Genomic DNA, 24,789 nt, shown 5'->3' with positions numbered 1-24,789 from the left:
TAATCTGAACTGTTGCGCTTGCAGGCGAGAGGCATGGTAAATACTTGTTTTGGGAGAGATGACGGGGGCGATGGGTGGTGCAAGCTACAGTGGCCTCAGTCAGGGCTGACACTTATTATTTTACAAACTAAGCCCTCTCAGTTGCTGACTGACTGCACCTCTTGTTTCCTCCTCCTGTAGATACCAGTAAGAACACCAAGGCAAGCTACGCAATGTGTCTTCAAAAATAATAAATGGAGATGCAGACGCATGCCTGGCTCCCGTTCATCTGTTGGTCGTCTCGTCAAGGACTTGGTCGCATGTTTGTACCGTTGAGGTCCCCTTCCCTCTGCATGTGACTCACTTTTGTCTGCTATATTGGCAACCATTTTGGTGTGAAGAATCACTTATTCTGGGGAAAGGACTACTATTTTCCAGCATTACTTGCAGAATCTCAAAGATTTTCGCAGATTAATTTGCAAAATGTAACAATTTTATGATCATGGCAAGTGCAAAAACAATATGAGCAAACACATGGGTTGTGTGAAGTGAGATGAATATTCCAAATGATCATTTGCAAAGGAGGCTCGCGCCTCTGTGACGTGAAAATAAATAAACCACATTAAATACCATCTGTACAAATTTAGACATTGAAGAACAACAAAAGATGCAAAGCTCATTAATCGTGAAAAGGCGGAATGATTACATTAGGGTTAATCTTAAATTTAGGCTTGAGGTTAGGGTTTTGATTATGCATAAGAACAGGGTCACTGAATTTCTTATATGTGCGCTCTTTGCGGTTTCCATCCAATTATGTCTTTACTGCAATTTCCACATATTCCACCATCTGCTGCACAACAGTTGCAACAAAAAATGTCCCTCCCGCCAATGCATCACAAGTTACAAAAATCCCTGCCACACACGTGGCAGATACTTTGAGGAATTTAATTGGCTACCTTTCTGTCCTTGATTGCGATATTCAGGTATAAACTGGTACAAGCGAAGTGAAATTTAAGATCCACAATTGATTGACTGGGGAAATACATTTGTTTACAGCATGAACAATATCCTTACATATTTAATTGTGATTCTAACAGCGTGGAGATGGAGATTTTTCGCTGAGTTGTTAAAATGTTTTGTTTCATTTTTCGTCCAAATTAACCTTATACTACGAATACAGACCATGTCCTAAACAAACCAATCCAATGCATTTTATTACCTCTTTTTTAAAACGTATTTCTTAAATCTCAATGTTTCCTAGAGTGATACTTATATTATAAAAATCTAATTCTGGAGGAATGCTTCCTGATGATAGAAGTTGATTCAGGTACACCCTGCCGAGGACATAGAGTAACCCAAAAAAGAAGATTGGTTCCAAGGCACAAATGGAACACACAACATAAAAGAGGAACTCTTTTAATTTGAGATGTAGGCTTCTTTTCTACTGGGTGGCACATTGTAAGTTTAAAGCAAGGTATCTTGTGCTGGGAATTACAAAGGGACAGTTTAAAAAAATGTCATTCTCACCATTTCAAGCAATAAAAAATCATTATTCGTGGGCAAATAGGAATTCCAATATAATCTGGATAATCCAATCTTTCATTAGATAACTAAATTGTGCATGCTATTGGTATACATTAGTAATATGAGTCTTCCGACAATAAAATGTTGATAATACTTCCATAAAATGTTCTGTATAATGCACCCAATTTGCTTTTTCCTGCCACAGAATGATGTCGCCTTTCCATATAATTCCAGTGGAATCAGAGGTTGTATTTGGTTTAGAGTGAATGCTAGCACTACAATTAAAATAGCATTAGAGTTGGGGTGAGAGCTAGACTTACAGTTATTACTATGGTAAGGGTTAGTTTAAAAATTAAATTTAGAGGACTGGGTATATTTAAGATAAGTGTGAAGGTGACGGGGTAAGGGCGATGGTTAAGGTTGATGCTATATTGTACTCGGAGTGCAGTCTTGATTATTGGAGTGTTATTGTCAAATGAAACGTTTATCATTATGAAATTGACTTCTTGTGTTCAGCATTGTGTATTTGTACATTATAGCATTGTTCACTTTCACCGGCATTCACCACTGTAGATATGTTTTGTCTGTTTTACCCCTTAATCAAGAGGCGAGTGGAATATTACACTATCAACATTTTCAGTTTCTAATATTTAAATGTCATTCACTAATCTTGCTGATATTGCAAATATACTATTGTTCTGATCGCCTTCTCTTCAGGATGCAGGGATTATTAACCTATTGTCGCTGGTGCTTTCAACTGTTTCAGTTGCCGAGTTCCAAGGGCGACTGTTCTTGACTCCACCTCAGGTCCCTTCTCCCACCACCCTAAACTTCGGTATATTTATTCCTTTTCGTCACTCCCTTCTCTCTTTGTCACTGCTCTCATATCTTTCTCTTATTTTCCCTTTCTCCCATCTCTGTCCTTTCTCTCTTGATCTGAGGCTGAAGATGACAAATTAATCCAAGTACCAAAAAATTGTGTGCTGTTGCCCATCACCCGTAGCCAGTAGCTGGTTGTGGTTCTTGTTAAAGTTGTGACCAATCACAGAAAGACAATAGAATAGTATTCTATTTCTTGTACTTCACTGAGCAATACAACCTATTGATAATTATCAGTGCTACTTCAGCTGCCTGGTCTTACTCATCATGTTTGGAGAACAGTACCAATAAAGAGAGTGACACTGCCGGACTATGGGTAAATGTGTTTTTATGTTATTCCTTGGCTGACGTGCAAGCATCCTCTATTTTGTATGCTTTTGATATTTGCGTTTGCACCCAAACCAAATAAATTACAGATGTGATTCAGTCAATTGCAAACAGTATATGGCTTTCTTATTACTTAAAATGCAATGTTGCTTCACTTGATTAGCTGTTATTTTCCAAATCATAAAAATCTATCTAATGAGTTGTGGGTCTGTTCTATTTCTTTTCCATGGCACATACACCTTTCTCTTGCATGTTTGCATAAGACGGTTGCAGGAATATTAATCTACTGACCAAGTTCTGCTCTATAGAAAAGTATTTTTTAATTATGTCACTCTTGACATGCGCTCAGCACTCCTCTAGCCTGGGTAACAATCCATGGTGCAGAAGATACAGTGGCACCAAGGAACACAGGGGTAGGGGACCTGTGCACTCCAGTTTCCCTGCTTTTGGACTGTTGGGTCCTTGCTATGCTGCTGCCCCTGGGTCACTATCTTGATAGAGGCCTTCAAACACAACCAAAATAGTGAACATCGAGCAAAACAGAGCTCCACCATACTGGAGTACTTTGAAAAGTTCTATTACATCTTTTTGAGGGCATGTGATTCAGCCCCGATTTGAACTGAACCTCCTTCCCAGAATGCTTCAGGATCCATTAGCACAGCATACTGGGCAGACGATACTCGAGAGTATTGTGTCCAGTTCTGAAGGACAGAAATCTGGAGTACAAGTAAAAAACTGAGGCAATCTAAAAAGATCTTCTAGAAATATTCCATGTCTGTGTAATTAACCCTTTGTCCTAAGACCAAAGTAGTGCAAGATATACAGTGCTCCTTTATATGTTATCTCACAAATGTTTGTGATTTTTTACATAAAATATATGGAATTAAAAATTCTAAAAAGCTTTAGCATCCACTAATCCCGAGATGTGCCTTTGCTTCACAAGTATCTTACTATTAGATCTGAGTGAACCATTTAATCGAAAAGTGAAATCAGCCTGTGAATGGTTTTTGCTGGTGGACCACATTTTTCATCTTTTTCACATTTGTCCTGCTAGGATGAATTTTGTAAATTGTCAGTGATGTTTGTGGAGTTTTCATCGCAACTCGACCACCAAATGCCAATTAAAGAGCTTTAAATACCACTAATTAACAAAATTGCATGTTTTAAGTGGCTACAGAAAACCACAATAACAGGCAGGTGCAAAACATTTTCTGCTTCATGCTTTGTGAAACTAAAAAAAATTCCCAAGAACTATTTGTTACATCAAATAATTTATAGCTATTACCTAGAGCACATGCAAGACACTCATATATTTACTTGCAAGTATTGATTTGCTCTAGGTGCACCCTCACTGCTTCCCACTATTATATGAACTGTAAAACACTATTCTATTTTCACTTTAAATGCACATTATCCAGCCTTATTCTATGCACAAGAAAGCAAATTGTCCTTTCATGGGTCATATAATACAACAGCATCATATTGGAGTCTAGTAATCCATGAAAAGAAATTCCAGAAGTCAGAATTTTGGATTTCTCTATCCTGTTTTTTCCTATTCCAAATCACATTTCACAGGCCAACATGCTTCAGCCCCTTTGCCTAGGAATTTCTTCAGAGTTGTAATTAAATTCAATAGGCCAAAGGAAGGCACTAGGCCACAGACTAAGAGATCCCGCCCTTATAAAGACATGTCAAAGTCAAAATAGCAAGTCGTAAGTTTATGCTGAAGGAGGAGGCATGGAGTGAGCTTATTGAGGTGAACACCTTAAAGAGAAGCTCCAAGTTTTGCATTATAAATAGCCTCTTCTTGGCAGTAGATGCTGGTAATGTCCTTGGGGCTCATATTAAAGAGGATGAATGGGTAGACCATTTTGAGGAAATGTTCCAGTGCCCTCCTGACAAGACTGCAGCCATTGGAGCAGTTGAACGGAAACCTGCCTTAGCATTTTGTAGCTGAAGAAGTTAGGAAGGGCATTGTTGGGCTGTCCAGAAATAAGGCACCAGGACCAGATGGGATTCCCCCGATCTTTACATTTCCAATATGAACTTGTGGGTAACAGCTCTCACATCAATTATCAATGCTGCGGTGAGAGCCGTCAAGGTGATCTGACACATCTTACTAGACAAGCGGACCTGCTTAGTATGGTTTTGTCCAAGACGGTCGACTGTGGATCAATGTTTAAATCTGCTCTTGATTCTTAACAATTACATGGTTGCCACCCTGTTACTATCCACTTGGCCTTTATGAACTTGTCATCCGCTTTTGACCGCGTCAACAGAACTAAACTCTGGCAAACTATGTTGTTCATCCAGGTGGATAGAGATATCGTCTTCTTCCTGCAGTACCTTCATAGAGACACAAAGGCCGAGGTTCGATATACACAAGATTTTAAGGTTACGCGCCAGTTTTCAATACAGAGAAGTCTGGTAGGGTTGTATTTTGACCCCTTTCTTGTTTTATTTATACACAAATAACTTGGAGATTGTATTAGTGGAGTCCAAGGTGGACTATCCCCAGGTAGGCCGGCATGGTCTGCCAGTACTTCTGTATGCAAATGATGCGGTTCTTATGGCTCGAACCGCGAGGGGCCTGCAATCTCTGCTTAACTCCTTTACTTCTTCATGGAGGAACAAGACCTGCTGATAAATAATTTGAAATCCTACATGATGTAGGTGGGACCTTGTTCAAGAAAGTCTCATCCTTTCCAGGTTGGATCTGTCAAAGACCCAAGGACAGCGATTTTCTCCTACCTTGGGGTTCTGTTAGATGATAATAGCAATGGGGGGACCCTTAAAAAGCAGGAACTAATATGGGCCATTGTGGCATTTTTAATTTCGCCTCGAGATTAGGAAAGAGACCGATTGGGGATCTTTTGCAGATATATAGGACCAAGTGTACTGCTAAGGTGTCCTATGCCAGTGAAATCTGGGGATACATCGCCCATAAGGAATTACAAGCAGTCAAAAATAGCTTTTGAACCAGCTTTTAAGCATACCCCAGGGGACTTCGACCATAGAGGTAAATTAATAGATGGGCGTGGCTTATCTTTCTGACTTTTTGGCTTTTCGCCCCCTATCTCTGTGGATTAATATCTGGCTTAGTCAGGGGACTACTTTAAACAGATTGATCTTGACGGACTGTTTGGCCCATGATCATGCTCACCATATCCCTCGCCTCAATTATATTAAGGAATGTTTTTCGAGCAAAGAAAGAGCTGATTTATTTTCTAATCCCACACTGGTGAACAGGAAGTATCTGGGTTGAGTGGCCATTGTAAATTCTTATCCTCAAAATGTTCATTTCATGTTGGACATCATCCTGTCAATAAGTACTTACCATCCTAAAAGCCCAACAGTGAGTCCCTGTTTATACAGTAAACATCAGATGTTCCTGCATCATTCATAAACGTTTGTAAACATAATAAGAGGATGAACAAATATTCAAAAGATAATCAGTTTCTGTTTTTAATAGATGGTGTTTCATACAGATACAAATATTTTCCTTTTACAAATGAAAGACAATGTCTTAACCCACCTTTTATTGTATCTCAAATGTCTCACTGTTTTTTATATTTGTGTATAAATATTTCATAATTACAAGGCATATGTTGCATTCACCATTCAAAGACTGGATTGAAGGAGGTGGTGTGATGTTTGAGCTGTATTGTAAAAGATAATTATTACAAGTGCGATAAAGATGACAGTTTCAGCCTCCATAGTTGTAGTATGAGAGGGTCACTATGCCTCTTCCTCAACAATAGTTTTTTTGTTTTGGTGTAATCATAGGACTGAGGGGCATTCAACCAGCCTCCTCTCTCTACACCATAATAAAAACTGTGGCCAGATATTAAAATTATTATCATTTAAAGTCCCTGGTCCAAACGGACCAGTTATCATAGAGTGGGGGCCGTGGATCTTTCCAAAGTTTACATATCTCCTTCCGGGCGATAAGAATTAGATGTAATAACAAGCCTTTTTGAGTTGCCCGCAGTAAGTTAATCAATTCAGCATCCATACCAAAAATTACCATAGGAAGATTCAAATTGATCTTGACTTTAAAGATGGCACCAAGAGCACGCTCCACATTCTGCCAAAACCCGCTTAGCTTTGATCACTCGAAAAATATATGTATATCATCAGCAGCGGAAAAGTCACATCTTGGACATTTAGAGGAGGCGAAAGGGGCAAATCTAGCTATTTTCATGGGGGTATAATATAATCCAGTAATGACATAAAAGTGGTTCTTTTTTAAGGATGCCGGTTTAACAAACATATAAGGTTTGAAGAGATAAATCATACAAATCTACAGCTATAGAGTACAAGGCTGACAGGTTCCAAGCAGCATACTGTGGAGGAAGATCAGTATCGTCGGCATCCAAAAGTTTCTTGAACCAATATGCGACCTCCTTTATTTTTAGGGTTAGCATTTTGAAGAAGAAGCTCAATTTCCCAAACTAATAAACTCTTTTTCTGCTGTATACCAGGAAGTCAATTGCAGATATTTAAATTTAGAAAAAGCGATTCCTATTTTTGATCTTAATACTTCCCAAGGAAGGACTCCGTCTTAGGATACAAGATCAGACCAAATCGCGATACCAGCCTTTTTAATAAGCAACGCAAGACTATCCTCCAGACAGGCAGGTGTCGCAGGGGAATCCCAAATGGGAGCAAATTCAGAATAGTAACCAATCCCACATCTACTTCTAACCTCTTACCACATTTTAAGTGCTGCTTTTAAAACTTTCAAACAAACCATTTAAAAAAACCTTGGAGCACCAAACTTAAACAAAAATCCTTCTTCCCCACCCTCAAATGTGGCCATCTCTCTCAATATCTTCCCCCAATTGCTTTCCTCGGTTATAGTAAGCAGCATCCAAATGTTTTTAAACTGAAAGGCAAAAGAGTACCAAGCTAAATCCGGGAGTTCAAGACCTCCCCTCAGGAGCTTACATCTTGACTACTTCCAGGAGAGTCTGGCACTTTTATTGGACCAGATGAAACTACCTACTTTGCCTTGAATTTTACTGATGTCCTTGCTGGGAAAATCAAGAGGGATGGTATTAAACAAGTATGTCAGCTTTGGTAAAATGACCATCTTTACCAGATTAACCCTGCCGTAGATAGACAGAGGTACGTTTTTCAATCATGAAAAAAGATGGTCTATCTTTTTAGACACCTTCTTTAAGTTAATCCGAGGTATTTCATCTAGGTCTTTAACTATGATTACCCCCAGGTATCTAAATTCCTTGCTCAGTCTACCAACCCAGTTGTTGATGTTCCAGCAAATTACCTCTGTCTTACAGGGATTGGCAAGATATCCAGAATACAAACCAAATTTCTCTAAGAGAGCTTCCACTCTTGGTAGTACTCTACTGCGTTATTAGTATATAGCAGCAAGTCGTCCGCATATAGGGCTAACTTACTACTGTATTGATGAACGCTAAAAGGAGTTATCAGTTTGTCCAATCTTAAAGCATGAGCAAGAGGCTCTATATATAGATCGTAACCTTTACAATTATCAACCACGTTAATTATTACATATGTTTAAACAAACAGCAAAAACTTTTTATGCATTTTTATCATTTATTTCATTTTACATAGATTTATTCTAAACAATTACAGTGCCTAACACAAAAAAGTGGATTTTAAAAAATGTTTGTATACATATACATCATTTATAATATAATACAGTTGATACCAAAACAGTTAAAAAACAAAGTGTCTGGCTAGAAGTAATTAAAACCAAGTTGTCACAAGGGACAATTAAAACCAAGTTGTCGACGCAGCGTTTCGGTATTTTTAAAATGACACCTTCTTCAGGACAGGGTTCTTGTTGAGTCAAAGCGTTTTATTTAGCATTCAACTATGGACCTCTGTTTTCAGTTCACCAGGTTTACCATTCAATGTTCAGGATGCTTCTTATTCATTTGGTTGAGCATCTTTAGAAAAAGGATCCTATCTTTCTTTGTGAGATATAACCTCTATGATGGAGGGCAAGGGGGCCACCGTAATGTAGAATTGGGTCTATATTTTCCCTGTGGTCTGTGCCTTAACAGCAGGGATTATGCCTTCAAGGCTGCACGTGACTGGATTATCACTGTGTCCCTCGATTGTTCTTATGGGCGGTATTCTTCAATTTACCGTCTCTTCGTTATGGAATTCGGCCTCCCTGCTCCGCTTGCCCTCCATGTACTCAGCGTCTCGAGAACCGATAATAATAATTTATAGTATCATCTGAACCGCTAATAATAATTTATAGTATCATCTAAAGTGCTCGCTGGGCTCCGAGAAGGGACCTAGTAATGCTCGCCAGGGGAACTCAACCACGACTGTTAGCTGCCGGCTGCCATGTTCCCCCACACAACTGTGAACCAATAGTTATAAAAGCCCATTCCAGTCTACATAGCTGAATATATGGTTTAATGAGCAGCAGTTTAATGTGCATTTATAAAAAAAATGTATTTAAGTAAAACCAGGGTGCTAAGGGTTACTTTTATGCAGTGAGAGAAAATTGATGAGGCCTCCTGACTATTGGCAGAACTGTTTCCTCCTGTAAAGTCATTGTAAAATGCAATTGGAGAGGAAGTAAACAGCATTTTTCTTGTGTCTATTCAGCTGTGCTGAAGTAATAAACTAGAATTTGACCTACGCATTCTACTAAAACCTGACTGCGTGTGTGGATTATTAGTACATGTGCTACAAATAGCATCTGTGATTTAACCACATTTCCTTTCACTGCAATGGTGTGTGTTTGTGTTGCTAAATTGCTTCTACTTGTGAAAACCTATTTTTTGCATTTGGACCTCTGATGTCTGACATCTGGTGTGGTGTGAGACTCCCAAATGGAGTCAATTCAATTCAATGGAGACTATATTTCGGTTTTGTTTCAAACCACAAAAGTGCACATATAAGATACATAACACATTTCATATTTAAAAATCACATTTACAAACAAACATATACATAATTCATTAATGAGTAAGTAGGCGAGATCAGCAATAACATGCAGTTAATACTGTGTTTACAACATGATATAAGTTCTTTCAGTACTTGAGCTCAACATCCATCAAAGGTGTAGAATCACTGGTCCAGGGAATTTCTTAATTTAACAGTTAATTTTAAAAATTCTATTACTTGGAGAACACTGTCACTGTGCAAAAGCTGTAAATACATAAGTGCTGGTCTTATTTGATTAAAATTTAATTTCTTTAAAAGAGCAACAAGGTAACATCTACGTGGGTAATCATAAAACCTACATAAAAATATAAAATGGAGCATATCCTGTGGAGACTTCCCGTCGCAGCCACAGGGAGCAACAGTTTTATTAAAAATATCCGACTTAGGTCTAATTAAAAGATGATGAAAAATATTGAACCTAAACCTTGTCAGCAAAAAATGTTCATGAGAAGTGAAGGTACATGTTAGGTATAGTTCCATGGTGTCACAGGTTTTCAACATAACATATTTCCTAACATTAGGTTTCATAAGCTCTTCCCCTTCTCTTTGGGCCTTCCTGTCTCTATTAGAAGCCTGCTTAATTGCTGCCACATCTCCCTTTACAATCCCACATGGATTTTCAAACAGATTCAAACATCCAATCCTCAGAAAGCAGGATTTCAAGTATTTTAGCCAGAGCACACACATTGAGTTGTCCTGGGACACAAGATCTTTCACAATCAAGTGGGTAAGCGGAATATCTTGGTTTAACCACAGTTTTACCCAACATGTCAGTGGTCTTAGCGCAAATATATCAGATAGGTACTGTGTCCCCAGTTCTTCGTGTAACGTTAGATTTGATGTGCTGGCTGGAACACACAGGAGACGTTTTAAAAAGTTGTTTTCAGTTAACTGTAACTGATCACCTCTTACATAGCCCCATAACTCACTGCCATATACAGCGGTAGCTATTGATTTTGCATTATAAAGTTTCATCATTGCAATATTTTGCTTCTTCCCCAGTTTTGCGGCAAAATTAAAAATAGAGGCATTTACTCTTGTCATTTCCCCTTTCTTTTTTGCCAAATGAGGGCCCCATTGAGCTTTGTGTCAAATACGACACCTAGATATGAAAATGTTTGAGTGATGGGGATCAGAACATCATCTAATTTAAAAATAAAATTCTTTTTCGGTTGTCGGCCAACATGCATTATATATGATTTAAAATTGTTGACCAATAGGTCTCTGTTGGTCATAAAAGTATTAAAAGCATTCAAAAGTGCCTGGAGACCCTTTTCCGTTCTAGAAATTAAAACCGCATCATCTGCGTATAAAAGTACAGGAATACCCCGCCGACCAACTCTAGGGCAATCTGATTGTACCTCCTGTAGTGCAGCATCTAAATCGTTAATATAAAAATTAAAAAGAAATGGAGCTAGGATGCAACCCTGGCGCACTCCCTTTTTGATGTTAAAATTACCAGTGGTTTCCCCATTTGTTGTATACCTAAAATTTGCACTGGTGTTACTGTGCAAGTCCACCAGAAAATCCACAATCCCTGTGTCCACACCTTTTTCCCGCATGGTCTGCCATAGCCTACCCCTGTTAACACAGTCGAAGGCTGATGACAGATCCATGAAGGCGAGGTGGACGGCTCCCTTCTGCACAACAGTATATTTGCTCAGTATGAGGAAGAGATTGAGGCACTGGGTTATGGTGGAACTGCCACTGCAGAAGCCATATTGGGAGATGGACATAATATTATTGTCAGACGTCCAACTTGATATACGCTGCAGTAAGATCCTCCCCATGATCTTAACCATTGAATCTATTAGTGAGATCGGGCGATAACAAAGGGGACTGCCCTTGTCTCCTTTCTTAAACACAGGGACAATTGTTGATAAATCCCAGGACAGGGGACAACCCACTATAGCGGCTGCATTAAATACCGCTACCAAGATGGGTGCCCAAAAACCAGGGTCTGATTTATAAAGATCTGGTGGAATTCCATCAGGTCCCGGGGCCTTCCTAGCTGTAAGTCCTTCTATGGCATCCATGAGCTCACTTTTATCAAATTTAATTATGCTTCCCCTAGCATAAGGTAAAACATCAACTATTACAGGGTCCGCTGAATAATACAGTCTTTTAAAATGAGATTCCCACTTCTCCCTTGTTATGCAGCACTCTATTCCATCACCCGGGTCTTCCGCCAGGAACGGTCTTTTAACTAGCGCCCACAATTTAGTGCTACAATTTAAGGTGGAGGGGTCAAGTATTTCATCCCAAGCCTCTTTCCTTAAAAACTCCTTATGGGAAGCAATAACAGACTTGTATTCTTTCCGACACATTTTTACACCCTCCTGATTTCTCCTGATTTCTCGGGGTAACTGACAGGGCACTCCTGAGATTACGTGCAGCTTTAGAGCAGTCATTGTTAAACCACCTGGGACCCCCTTTCACCCCCTTTTCACCAGGCTCTTTGTGTGGTCCGCCATCATTTCTGACACCTTCTCCGACAGATTCTGATATGAAATAAGTACCCGCTCATGTGTACAATTCTTAATATCTTCAGTACATTTCTCCACAATGTTTTTGTAAAGAAGATCTGGGGTAACCATTGACCATCTAAGTCGCCGCCTCCCATCTGTTGTACACAGCCTACCTGAGCTGTAGTTCTGCTTTCCCTTGTTGACCCAGGGTCCCTTCAAACGAATTATAAGAGGGTTATGGTCACTAAATTCCCTTTGCTCGATACTGAACGAATCCAGAAAAGTCTGCATCGTCAATGAGACTAGCATATGATCAATGAAAGTGCCCCTGCCATTTCCTTTGAAAGTAGGAATATCAAAACATTTTAACGGGTCCCTAAGTGTCATAGCCAATGAGAGGTCAAAGTTATTCATTAGGTCATTACAAAATTCCCCATCCACTGTATGTTCCATGTGTAAACCTCCCATGTGTTCACAAAATAAGTCTAATAAACATTTCTTCAAAGGATCACCGCAAGGATGCACATTAAAATCTCCCATAATCATAAGGTTATGACTAAAATCTTTCATAGAAGTAGTAATAAAAGTATTTAATACAGATATTTGATTAGAACCTGCACTAACGTTGGTTGCATTATAAAAGTTCACCAAACCAGCCCGACAGTTTTCTCCATATAAAACCAAGCCCATCACTCCAGTATACTGAGATTCAATTCTACGCATTTTACAAGGGAGTAGAATGGAAACAAAAATCACAAGTCCCCCCTTTGGTCTGCCTCTTGCCAATGGAGTGGCTGGCACATAAAAAGCCTTGTACCCTTCCAGGAAAGAATCACACTCCACCAGCCAGGTTTCTTGTAGACAGATGACCTTTAATTGTTTGATGTAGTTAACCCAGTTCTTATCAGCCATTTTGGCAGCCAAACCCGCAATGTTCCATGAAACAACAAAACTACCAGATACTATGTCCGGTGAATTATCTACGAGTATAGGTTCTCCTGAAGCCACAGTGCCCTGAGCCGCAGGTACCTCCCGTCAGTCACACATCTCTAGGCCCGACAAAGCATCATACCTATTCTGTGTGTTGACATTATATCCATGATGGTAGCGTCCCACACTAGTTGTCATATTGTGGGTTTCATTCATGTTTACAGGCCCACATAGATTAGTGATGTTATATATACATTTTGGATCCATGGCTGGGGTCTGTGGATCAAATACCCGCCTAGTCATCCTTTGTTGGGGGTAGGTTTTTCACAAATGTGCGTAAAAGTACCCCAATGGGCGCACACAAATACTGTTCTCATTATATACTAGTGAAGATGCTCTTAAGAGGACAGTTGCCACATGTTGTGGATGTTTAAAATTTACAACAATGCAATCCCCAGTTTCTAGCTTTTTGGACGGGCCCACCCAGTTCACCCTCCTTACTGCCACTATCTGATCTGAATAGTGAGTAGGAAAGCCACAATTTTTATTAAGCCAAGCAACTGTCTTATTTTTCAGTGAGGCGTGGGATTCATCATATGGTGATGCGGGATGTGTGCCACAAGATGGAACATTGGTCAATACCGCCACGATTGGTGCACAATCAGGGGGTAGGTTCAAGTATCGGTTATTCCTGGGGGGCCTTGGAACTAGTCCGCTTCGTATGGCTAGAGTATGGCTAGAGTGGGTTGTGTCAGCAGGTACTGCTGGAACGACGGGTGTACTTAATACCTCATTCACAGTAGAGACTACAGCAACAGTACTGGGAGTGTTCTGATGGTCTTTAGTATTCGCCACTTTCTGCACTTTTCCCCCAGCCTCAGTTCTACCACTGGTGGGTACAGCCAAGTGTGCGGACACTAGGCCACCCAACCTAGCCACCTCCGTGGCCAGTGTCTCTATCTGAATAGTCAGTGGTTTAATAATCTCCTCTAATTTCGATACAAATTTATCCTCTAGATTTTTAATGAGAGAGGTAAACTGTTCGGTATTTATGTTAAGACCACTATCAATATTGCCTGTGAACACAAAGGGGTTTAAGACAAGGCTATTACTATCTTTCCCATCCAAATCCCTTTTTTTAGTGTTATGTTTTCCCCCCCCCGTTTTTGATGTGTTATCCTACAGTTTCGCATCGGCCTAATTACCGGTGGAACATCGCCTGTATCCTCGCTTGTCAGGGCGTGTTGTTCTGGATGTACCTCAGCAGTCACCGTAATAGGTGTCTGTGGATCTGCTCTGACAACTCCACTCATATTTACCTCAACATCTGAGTTCATCCTTTGTGGAGACAACTTTGGCAGTTCCATTGTCGGGGTCCCCTTCCCTAATGAAGCACGTCTGTTGTTGTTAATCTGATTTACTTTCTTCACCATATAATTATCAATGGAACCGGGGCCTATTACAGATTTATCATTTTTGGATTTAGACATCTTTTGTCAGATCGTATAAAAGTCACTATTTACTGCTCACTCACTCACATGAAATACACCCAGATAAAATAAAATGAAGTCTCACTTGGATAGTACACGAATAGGTACCGGATAAAAAAGTTATAGGGTTCCTGGCCCAGCCCAGTCTCTTCAGGCCTCTGAGGGCCACAGAGGGCCCGCCCTTTGCCCAGGCTTCGCTTGGGCACTTCCGCGCGCGACTCGCGTGGTGAGAGGCGCTCCTCGCTTATCAGGCGCCTCCGGGCGCGAAGGTGGCGTCAGGGACGCGACTCGGCCGCCGGGGCACCTGGGAGGTGTAGTTCAGACCCCCCCGGTGGCTGCAGGCGTTGTGAGAGGCAGCCGTTTGCCTCACGGCGCTTCCCCGGTCCAAGCAGCAGCAGCCGTTGCCCTCACGGCGGGTGAGTGTAGAAATTAGAAGTCCCCCTGAGCGCACGGCGCTCCTCGCTTATCAGGCGCCTCCGGGCGCGAAGGTGGCGTCAGGGACGCGACTCGGCTGCCGGGGCACCTGGGAGGTGTAGTTCAGACCCCCCGGTGGCTGCAGGCGTTGTGAGAGGCAGCCGTTCGCCTCACGGCGCTTCCCCGGTCCAAGCAGCAGCAGCCGTTGCCCTCACGGCGGGTGAGTGTAGAAATTAGAAGTCCGACATCTGGTGTGGTGTGAGACTGCCAAATGGAGTCTTCCTCACTGTAATGGTCCCGTTGGTCCACATGAATTGGTCTTGAGCTACAACATCCAGTACCCATATTTTAATGTAAGGTCAGCTGCTGCAAACAGCTTTGGGCAAGGGGCTCTGGGCAGATTGTGTGTGGCACATGTTAACATGTCAATTTAATTCAAATATCTTTATTCAGTTATAATAGACAATAACCATAAAAGCACAGTAAAATACATAGTTAAAAATAATTTCTGGGCCATCAAAGTTCATAATTACAAATCACATTATCATTGATTTCTGAAAATTAAAAACATTTTTAAGAAACATGGTAACAGATGCAATGACAAATTAATTTCCTAGAAATTGCAATGCTAAAAATGCTGATTGGCAACGTCTCAAACCGAAGTTCTTTAAAACAGGAATAATCCATCTCTTTCTTAATGTATCATAAAATTTGGAGAAAAACATCACATGGATAGTTGAGACGTCGTCACACGGGCACTTACACAAATCTCTAGCCCCATCATTAACTGCAGGGGATCTATAAAAAATATTCAATCTTAAACGAGTCAGCAAAAAGCGGTCAAAGTCTCCGTCAATTAAAAATATTGTGTTAACATGTGTGTAAACATATAAACTAAAAGAGACCGATTGTTTACCGACTCAGCCTGCCATTAGCAGAAAGGCAGACCTGTGGAGGAGGAGACCCAGTCTAAATTGAATTTGGCCTGGCACATAGTGTTGCCAAGGCCATATAATTCAATTGGATACTGAGAGGAAATACACCTTTTCTTATGCATAGACTGTTTGATCTGCAGTTTTTTTCAATGTTGTGTGCATTTTTTTAAACATAATACAGTGTAATTGATTTATTGGCTCATTGTGCAAGGGCCAGAGTAACATCCCTGTATGCAATTTCTGGGTCTGGAATTCATATTTAATGTATGCTAGACAAATTATATCATACATTTGTGTATAAAGCACAAATCCTGAGTCTCTCGCTGATTAAATTTGCCCTTCGAGCTGCCTTGCTGAGTTTAGATAATTGCTGTGCCCACCAGCTACTAGATCAGTTGGCACAGGTAGCTGGTGAGCTTCTAGGTTTGTAAGATTTGCAATCTTTTCTTGCATTTAAGGGATATATCATTGAAGGGGTATTAAAGATGGAACATCCTTCAAACATCTTTGTATTTGGGTCAAATTGCCCACTTACTCTTAGAACCCCATTAGGATGGTGGGCGGATCGCCCCCGCCAGGCCAGTGGTAGCCACCGCCGGCCTGGTGGGGGCGATCCACCCGCCATCTGTGCCGGAATGACCCCCTGCGGTACAAAAGCGGGTGGTGATGGACGGAGCATCTGAACCAATAAAACACTCGCACCCAGTCAACAGATCTGGGTTTAATCCATCACCGTTCTTTATCCCACTCTGCCACCCCAGTTCAGACATGGCTATATGCAAATCAGTCTGACCCTGTGCCTCATGGGAACAGTCCAGCCCGAACTGCCAAGCCATTCCTTTCCTGGACCGGAAACAATGCTTCCGAGGACCAGTTTCTGGCATTACAGCCTTCTTCAGCCCGGCTTGCTCGAATCCAGTGGCAAAGTGAGCAAGGGACTCACATCTGAGCATACCCTGCCACACTTATGGCGGCCAAAGCGGTACAAAAGGGGGTGGTGATGGATGGAGCATCTGAACCAATCAAACACTCACACCCAGTCAAAAGGTCTGGGTTTAATCCATCACCGTTCTTTAGCCCACTCTGCCACCCCAGTTCAGACATGGCTATATGCAAATCAGTCTGACCCTGTGCCTCATGGGAACAGTCCAGCCCCAACTGCCAAGCCATGCCTTCCCTGGACCGGAAACAAGCTTCCGAGGACCGGTTTCTGGCATTACAGCCTTCTTCAGCCCGGCTTGCTTGAATCCAGTGGCAAAGTGAGCAAGGGACTCACGTCTGAGCATACCCTGCCACACTTATGGCGGCCAAAGTGGTACAGAAAGGGGGTGGTGAGGGACAGAGCATCTGAACCAATCAAACACTCACACCCAGTCAAAAGATCTGGGTTGCCATCAATTGTTGTTTTTGCATTGTCACCCCGAGTGGGATGGGTATGCTCAGACGTGAGTCCCATGCTCTCCACACCACTGGAGTCAAGCTATCCAGGCGGATGACGGCTGATAGCCAGAAACCGGTCCTTGGATGCTTGATTCCGGTCCAGGGAAAGACATGGCTTGGCAGTTCAGGCTGGACTGTACCCATGAGGCACCGGGTCAAGGCTGATTTGCATTGAATTTGAATTTGAATTTGAATTGAATTTGAATTTAAAATTATTTATAAGAGCGCACATACACCAGCGGCTTCTTGGCGCTATCACTAACATACTACTGAGGGAAGAAAGAAACAGGGGGCCAGAAAGAACTATTCAAAGGATTTCTTAAAAAGATGGGCCTTGAGTTGTTTCCGAAAGTGTGAATAAACAGTAAGGGATCGAACTTCCAAAGGGAGAGAGTTCCACAGGGATGGAGCCAGAGTGGCAAATTTAGAGCCTCCCCACTTCTTCCTCCGGAACCGAGGGACCGTAAGAAGGGCCTGGGTGGACGAGCGGAGGTCTCTACCCGGAACATACTGGGTGATCTCCGAAGAGATAAAGGCTGGAGCTGAGCCTAACCGAGCCAAAAAGGTGATGGAGGCGATCTTAAATTGGACTCGGGCCTGTACAGGCAGCCAGTGTAGAGACTTCAGGAGAGGGGTAGAGTGATGAAATTTTGGGAGATTAAAGGCCAGGCGGGCCGCCTGGTTCTGGATGAGTTGGAGACGCCGTAAACTATATGCAGGAATACCCGCATACAGGGCGTTCCCGTAATCCAGGCGGGACACCACCATGGCCAAAATGATAAGCTTGAGGGCGGAGAATGAAAAAAAACGGGACACCCTGCGTATAGTACGTAGTGCAAGAAAAGAGGCAGAAACCACAGAACTAACCTGGGAGTGAAGGGACAGTTGAGGATTAATTTTAATGCCAAGGGTTTTAACTGAGGTAGCAGGAGTGGGAGAGGGACCAAGGGAAGGGGGCCAAAACAAAGGGGTCCAGGGGCTGGATGAACCACCTGTCAACACCAACTCGGTCTTATCGGGGTTGAGTTTAAGGTGGTTGTGGTTCATCCAGTCCCTGATGTGAAGCATGATAGATTGAAAGTTAAGAACAGAGGAAGAAGAAGAAGACAGATCAAAAACAAGCTGGAGGTCGTCCGCGTAATTAAACACGGCGACCTCCATCTGTTGCAGAGAAAAAATGAGGGGGGCAATGTAAAGATTAAATAAAAGGGGGGAAAGGGAGGAGCCCTGTGGGACCCCGCACTGAACTTTCCGGACGTCCGCTGTAAAATCACAAAAGCATATGGCCATGTCTGACCTGGGGTGGTGTGGAGTGCAAAAAAACGATGGATTTAGGCCCAGATCTCTGTACTGGGGTGAATGTATGACATTGTTCCGCATTCTGTCCATCAATTCTTGTTTTTGCATTTGTCACCCCGAGTGGGATGGGTATGCTCAGACGTGAGTCCCATGCGTTCCACACCACTGGAGTCAAGCTATCCAGGCTGATGACAGCTGATAGCCAGAAACGAGTCCTTGGATGCTTGATTCCGGTCCAGGAAAGACAGGGCTTGGCAGTTCGGGCTGGACTGTTCCCATGAGGCACAGGGTCAAGGCTGATTTGCATATGGCCATGTCTGACCTGGGGTGGTGTGGAGTGCAAAACAACGATGGATTTAGGCCCAGATCTCTGTACTGGGGTGAATGTATAACATTGTTCTGCATTCTGTCCATCAATTGTTGTTTTTGGAATGACCCCCTGTCACATTATTATGGCTGGGGGGTCTGTGGCGGACAGAAAGACCGTCCGCGCACTTTACCGCCCGGTCGCCTTGCGACCGGGCGGAAAAGGGTTCTATATGGTGGCGGTGTCTCTCAGACACCACCAGCCATATTAGAATGGTCATTTTCCATGCATGCGGAGTCCGCTTTGGTGGCCCGTTGTGGGCCCCCAGGGACTCCGGGGGGGGGGTGTGGGGTGCACATGGGGGGTACCTATGGTACCCCCCAGTATTTCAAAGAACAACGTGGCAGGCACTACGCGGGGTCTGTCAAGTTGTGCTTTGAAATGCACATGTATTTTTACCATTGAGGCGGGCGGTGCTTTCAGCACCGTCCACCACAATGTTAAAAATACAGTGGCGGGCGCATCCTAATTTTCCCCACGGGACCCCAGCCCTATGGCAGGCGGTCCCTTTCTAAGATGGGATGGCGGGCGGGCAAAGTCCGCCCGCCATCCTGATGGGGGCCTAAGTTCCTTGCACCATTTTACTTTTTTTGATAGGCAGGTATGGACCACGGATGCCAGGGAGCAGTCCAATTCAAAATGGCTCCCCTGCAGGGCCATTGGCTGTCCCTCACAGTCTCATGTTGCCGTGATGACACCAGTGATCCTTTTCACATAACTGTAGACTTTGGAGATATTTGCCATCATCGTAGTGGCTCTTAGGTTGGTAGATGGCCCATTTTATTCAGCTTAAGTTGGGGATCAAGGGTCCACTCCAGCACCAGCGTTCCTTTCCTACCCCCCTGTGCCCAAACAAGGGATGATAAAATGCCTCAGACACTAATCCATCAAGTCATGTCAACAAGTTGAGCCTTCTTAGAGGAGCTCTCCCTTGTGCCTTGTTACTTTTCAGACCCTGCCTTCACTTGTGATTCAAGAAGTAGAATTAGTAACAGTGGTGTCGCAGAGTAGCATATACGTGTTTTAATATATTTTAAATGTATATGATGTGAATTTTTGGTAGAATTATTATTTGTTTTTCAATTTAGGGGCTGATTATGATGTCGGAAGGACCGCAACCTACTGATCATCGGTTGCGGTCCTTCTGACATCTGCCCTTGCGGTCAAGGAGGCATCAAGCTGAGGGACCGTCCGCAGTGCTTCAGACAGTTGAGCCCGTCAGTGCGTCAAAACCACATAATCCTCTAATGGTAGCGGAGCCAGGCTCAGCTCTGCTGTTGGGATTATGATGACAGTTTCCACCAGCCTTTTCATGTCGGACTTTCCGACATAGAAAGGATGTTGGAAAGTGTCTTTGGGGGCCCATAGCAGTGTCCCCTTCCCCCATGGCCCTCCACTATGGGGCCTGGGAGGCACCTATGATGCCCCACTAAACTCTCTGCACCATGTGGCACATACGGTGCAGGTATGTTCACAAGCAACCATTTTTCAATGGAAGCTTGTAGTGCAGTGATTTTCCGCCCACAGCACAAGCTTGCATTGAAAAATAGATGTTTGCAACCACGCTTTGGGCAGTCGTATCGTAATCCTGAATTTGGCACCGCCAACCTAAGGTCCAGCGGTTCCTGACTGATAAGGTATCGCATGGACGCAAGTCTGTCTGACATCGTAATCAGCATCATAGTGGTACATTTTTAGTAGTTTTTGTGATTTAAATTTAATTAATCAATAATTAGTTGTTAGTTAATGTTAGTTATTTATTTGACAATTACCTATGGTAATTGTGTATATATATATTTGTTTAAAACATTGGTGCAGATTGTGGGATTATAGGGATACAGGGTGGGAGGTAAATGAATTCTAAATAATTAATAATTAGTTGTTCATTAATATTAATTATTTAATTATGTTAACTGTTCAATTACATTGTTTTACTTACATTTTAGGTGGGGGTTGTGGGTTTTGTAGGGATATAAGTTGGGAAGTAAATGAATCATATTTAAGTTACGATAATGTTTTATTAACATTAATTATTAAATTGATAATCGTGCAATTCAGTTTTTGTTAAGTTAATTTTCGGACTGTATTGTGTGTTTTGTGGGAGTATATTGTGGGAAGTAAATAAATTATAATTAAGTCCTAATTATTAATTGATAATTAGTTTCTTGATAAATGTGTATGTTAATTGTGTCAATTTGTTTTTTAAAGTTAGGTTCTAGGTGTGCGTTGTGAGTTTTGTAGGGGTAAATGGTGGAAAGTACATAAAATAAATGTATTTAATAAATATTATTTTGTTCAATATTTTTTAATACTATTTTGTTTAAATACATTTCTATTTTAGTTATAATAATATTTGTTGTTATTTATTGTTTGTATTTACCTTTGGCACATGCATTTATTTTATTGATATATTTTTCTTTGTTTACTGTGTTTTTGAAATTATTTTATTGCATTGAAAGGAATTTGTTGGTTTCAAATGTTGCCCTGACAGTAGTGGGGAAAGCAAATTTTATCCCTCCAAAATCCAACATTTTCCCCACTGTTACGCTCAATTTATTGGGAATAGTAAATTTTACCCCTTCTCAATCCAACACTTTCCCTACTGTTGCACTGACTGGAGTGAGAATAGTAAATATGATCCCTCCACAATCCAATACTTTCCCTACTGTTGCATTGACTGATGTCGGAATGGTAAATTTTACTCCTCTGTGATCCAACATTTTCTCTAGTGTTGCACTGACTGGAGTGAAAATTGTAAATTGGACAAATACACAATCAACATTTTCCCTACTGCTGTATTGACTGGAGTGGGAATAGTAAATTTGACCTCTGTGTGATGTAACAATGTTCCTACAGTTGCGTTGTGTGAAGTGTGATTAGTACATTTTATACACTTTCCTTAATTTTGTATAAATTCTCATATATGTATTGTAAAATTATATAATGTATTATATATTGTTACAATTTGTATTATATTTTTTGCTTGTTTAAACACATGAATATTTATAAATATTATAATTGTAATGTGTTATATATTTTATAAAATCATAAGAAATGTGTTTACCTTTTATTTTTATTCAAAGTTTGTTTTAAAAAAATGTTTATGTTATTGGTGTGTATATATATATTTGTTATATTATTAAATTATTTTAAACATTCTGAAATTATAATATAAATTAAAATTATTAGTTTATTAATAGTTTTTAACTAGATATATATTAATATATACGTGCCTTTAACTACCCTAAAAAAAGGTTATTTTCTGAAATATGTATTCAATCTAGATCATTTGTATTAAATTAATGTTACAATTTAACCGACAACTGCGGATTTGGGACCGACCAACCTCTGGTCGGCGGTCCTGATCGCATAATTATGAGGCGATCGCACATGGTGCTGTCGCATACTCTCATTTCCTTATGGGAGCCTGTGCTGCCCCGTAAACTGGTCATGGCAAATGCTTCCATAGAGAAATGGGAGATTGTGTTCATCCATGCACTGCGTGGCAGGCACCTCACGGTGCAGGGATGAACGTGCCCCCTCGGGCCCCAAATGGAGGCAGGCAAGGAGAAGGGGACCTACTGTGGGCCCCCAAACTCACTTTCCAACAGGCTTTCCATGTCGGGAAGCCCAGAGTGAAAAGCCTGTCAGAAACCGAGCATCATAATCACAATGGCAGAAAAGCCGTACATTGGAGCCCATCGGAATCCAGTAGGATCAATTCCAACTGCCTAAATTATAATTAGGTGGTCAGAATTAAAATCGTCGTTGTCGGTCGTAAAGCCTCTGACTTGAGTTTGGAGGCTTTTCGACCGCCATCGAAATAGGCCCCTTTCTATTTACATTTGTATATATTTACATCCTCCTGTCATCTGGACTTTACATCCTCCTGTCATCTGGACTTTACATCCTCCTGTCATCTGGAATGGTATTCAGAGTTAGATCTTTCGAGGTTAGGAACAACACCCTAAGTGATCACTCAGCACTGAGGCTGGATCTTCACTTTAGTAAATCCAAACCCCTAGTCACAATCATAGAGAATACACTTGCCCAGAATAAACTAGAGATAGGTAAACAAAATGGATATACTCTAAAATGGGAGAAGCTAAATCCGCCTGAAATTACCGGAAAACTGGTAAAAGCGGCCTACCCAAACATAATTAAATATCTGGACTTGCAAGAAACGGAGGAGGCCGTTTTAAATAACTTTACACAAATACTGGAGAAAACCAAGAGCCTCCTTACAGCTAATCCTAAAGGCCAGAATACCACCATTAAAGGATGGTTTAACCATAGCTGTACAGCGGCCTTAACCAACCTAAAGCTGGCCCTTAAAAATAAACCTAGAGACCCAGGCCAGATACAAATATGTAGACAACAATATAGTAAGGCACGCAAATTAAGAATACAAGAACTAAAACAGAAGCTATGGGACAAACTCCACAATAGTGCCCTCTCCAAAAATAGCGAGGCATTCTGGCGTATAGTTAGATCTCCCTATCTAATAGATGACAACAGTCCCAAGATAGAAGTGGCCATAGGGGAAGACACATGGGTGTCCCATTTCTCAAAAATTTTCAGAAATACGTCAACATCAGAAGGGACAGAAACCATACTCCCAATGGTCAAGTACCCAATATCCCTACAGTTTAACATCTCTGAGATATTAGTTGCATTAGAAACAAGCAAAAAGGGGAAAGCCCCGGGCCCGGATGGGGTCCCGGTAGATCTATTTAAACATAATCTAGATCTCTGGGCCCCCATCCTCACCAGAGTGTGCAGTGCAGCAGCAAAAGTGGGACTGATGGAATCCTGGACCAACTCCATCATGGTCCCAATCTTCAAGAAAGGGGATCGACAGGACGTTACATGCTATCGCCCCATCTCACTGCTGGATTCCATGGGTAAAGTTGCAGGCAGGGTACTCCTCGAGCGACTTCAGCAGTGGGCTGAGGAGAAAGGCATTATTTCCGATCTCCAGTTCGAATTCAGAGAGGGATTCGGTACGGTGGAGCAGACCCTTAATCTCAGTTTGCTAATGGACAAATATATCCAAGCAAAGAAGGACATGGTCTACATGGTGTATGTAGACCTGTCCGCTGCTTTTGATTGTGTCTCGCATGCTAAGCTCTGGGAAATTCGGAGACAAATCGGCGTGGATTCCGCCCTCTTAGATTTTCTCAGAGAACTATACTCTAGAGCCTCTGCAAGGGTGCATTTTGGCGTAAAGGGGGAGTTGACGGCGTCGTTTGGCGTAGAGCGTGGAGTCAGGCAGGGGTGTGTCCTGGCCCCCTTCCTATTCTCCTTGTATACCAACGGCCTTGAGGAGGAGATGTTGAGGGGGGCTCAGGACCTGCCACGGGTGAAAAAGCGCCTGATTCCCGCTCTGCTATACGCAGACAACGCCGTCATCTTGGCGCGCACTCCGCGTGAGTTACAGAAGTCCCTAAATAGGTACACTGATTACATGGGTAAGCTGGACCTGCATGTGAACGTCAAAAAAACGTTCGTCATGATTGCTGGTAGTGGGAAAAAACAACCGAAGAGCATTTATCTTAAAGATCAAAAACTTGAGGTAACTGCCCAGTACCCCTACCTAGGCATTATGATCGATAAAAAATTAAATTGGCGGTCCGCAGTAGAGGCAAGATGTCACCTTTTTAAAAGAGCTACAGCGGCCCTGATGAGTTTCTCCCAGAGGCTAGGACGAAGGGCACCAGCAGAGCTACTAAAGATTTATAGCGCAAAGTGCCAGGCAATTGCTCTATATGGGGCGGGCC

At 41.9% G+C, this 24,789-nt stretch overlaps 1 protein-coding gene and 1 long non-coding RNA gene across 7 annotated transcripts in view; one reads left to right on the top strand and one right to left on the bottom strand.

Moving 5' to 3' along the window:
- Positions 1 to 24,789, bottom strand: part of LOC144783772 (uncharacterized) — a 317,953-nt gene that overhangs the window by 194,201 nt on the left and 98,963 nt on the right. The gene's annotated exons all lie outside the window — the stretch shown is intronic.
- The window catches only part of LOC144783770 (cathelicidin-1-like), a 217,773-nt gene that overhangs the window by 169,063 nt on the left and 23,921 nt on the right, over positions 1 to 24,789 (top strand). For 2 of the 4 annotated variants that reach the window (XM_078662464.1, XM_078662463.1), the window contains one exon: positions 181 to 2,908. The exons of the other annotated variants lie outside the window; for them this stretch is intronic. In XM_078662464.1, coding sequence (XP_078518590.1) covers positions 181 to 315 — 135 coding nt within the window. In that variant the 3' untranslated portion in view covers positions 316 to 2,908. Of the gene's footprint in view, positions 1 to 180; positions 2,909 to 24,789 lie in introns of those variants that run through there. 4 annotated transcript variants of the gene reach the window in all.

Source organism: Lissotriton helveticus, chromosome 10, assembly GCF_964261635.1.
Source record: "Lissotriton helveticus chromosome 10, aLisHel1.1, whole genome shotgun sequence".
NCBI lineage: Eukaryota > Metazoa > Chordata > Amphibia > Caudata > Salamandridae > Lissotriton > Lissotriton helveticus.
This window is presented reverse-complemented; position numbering and strand designations above follow the sequence as displayed.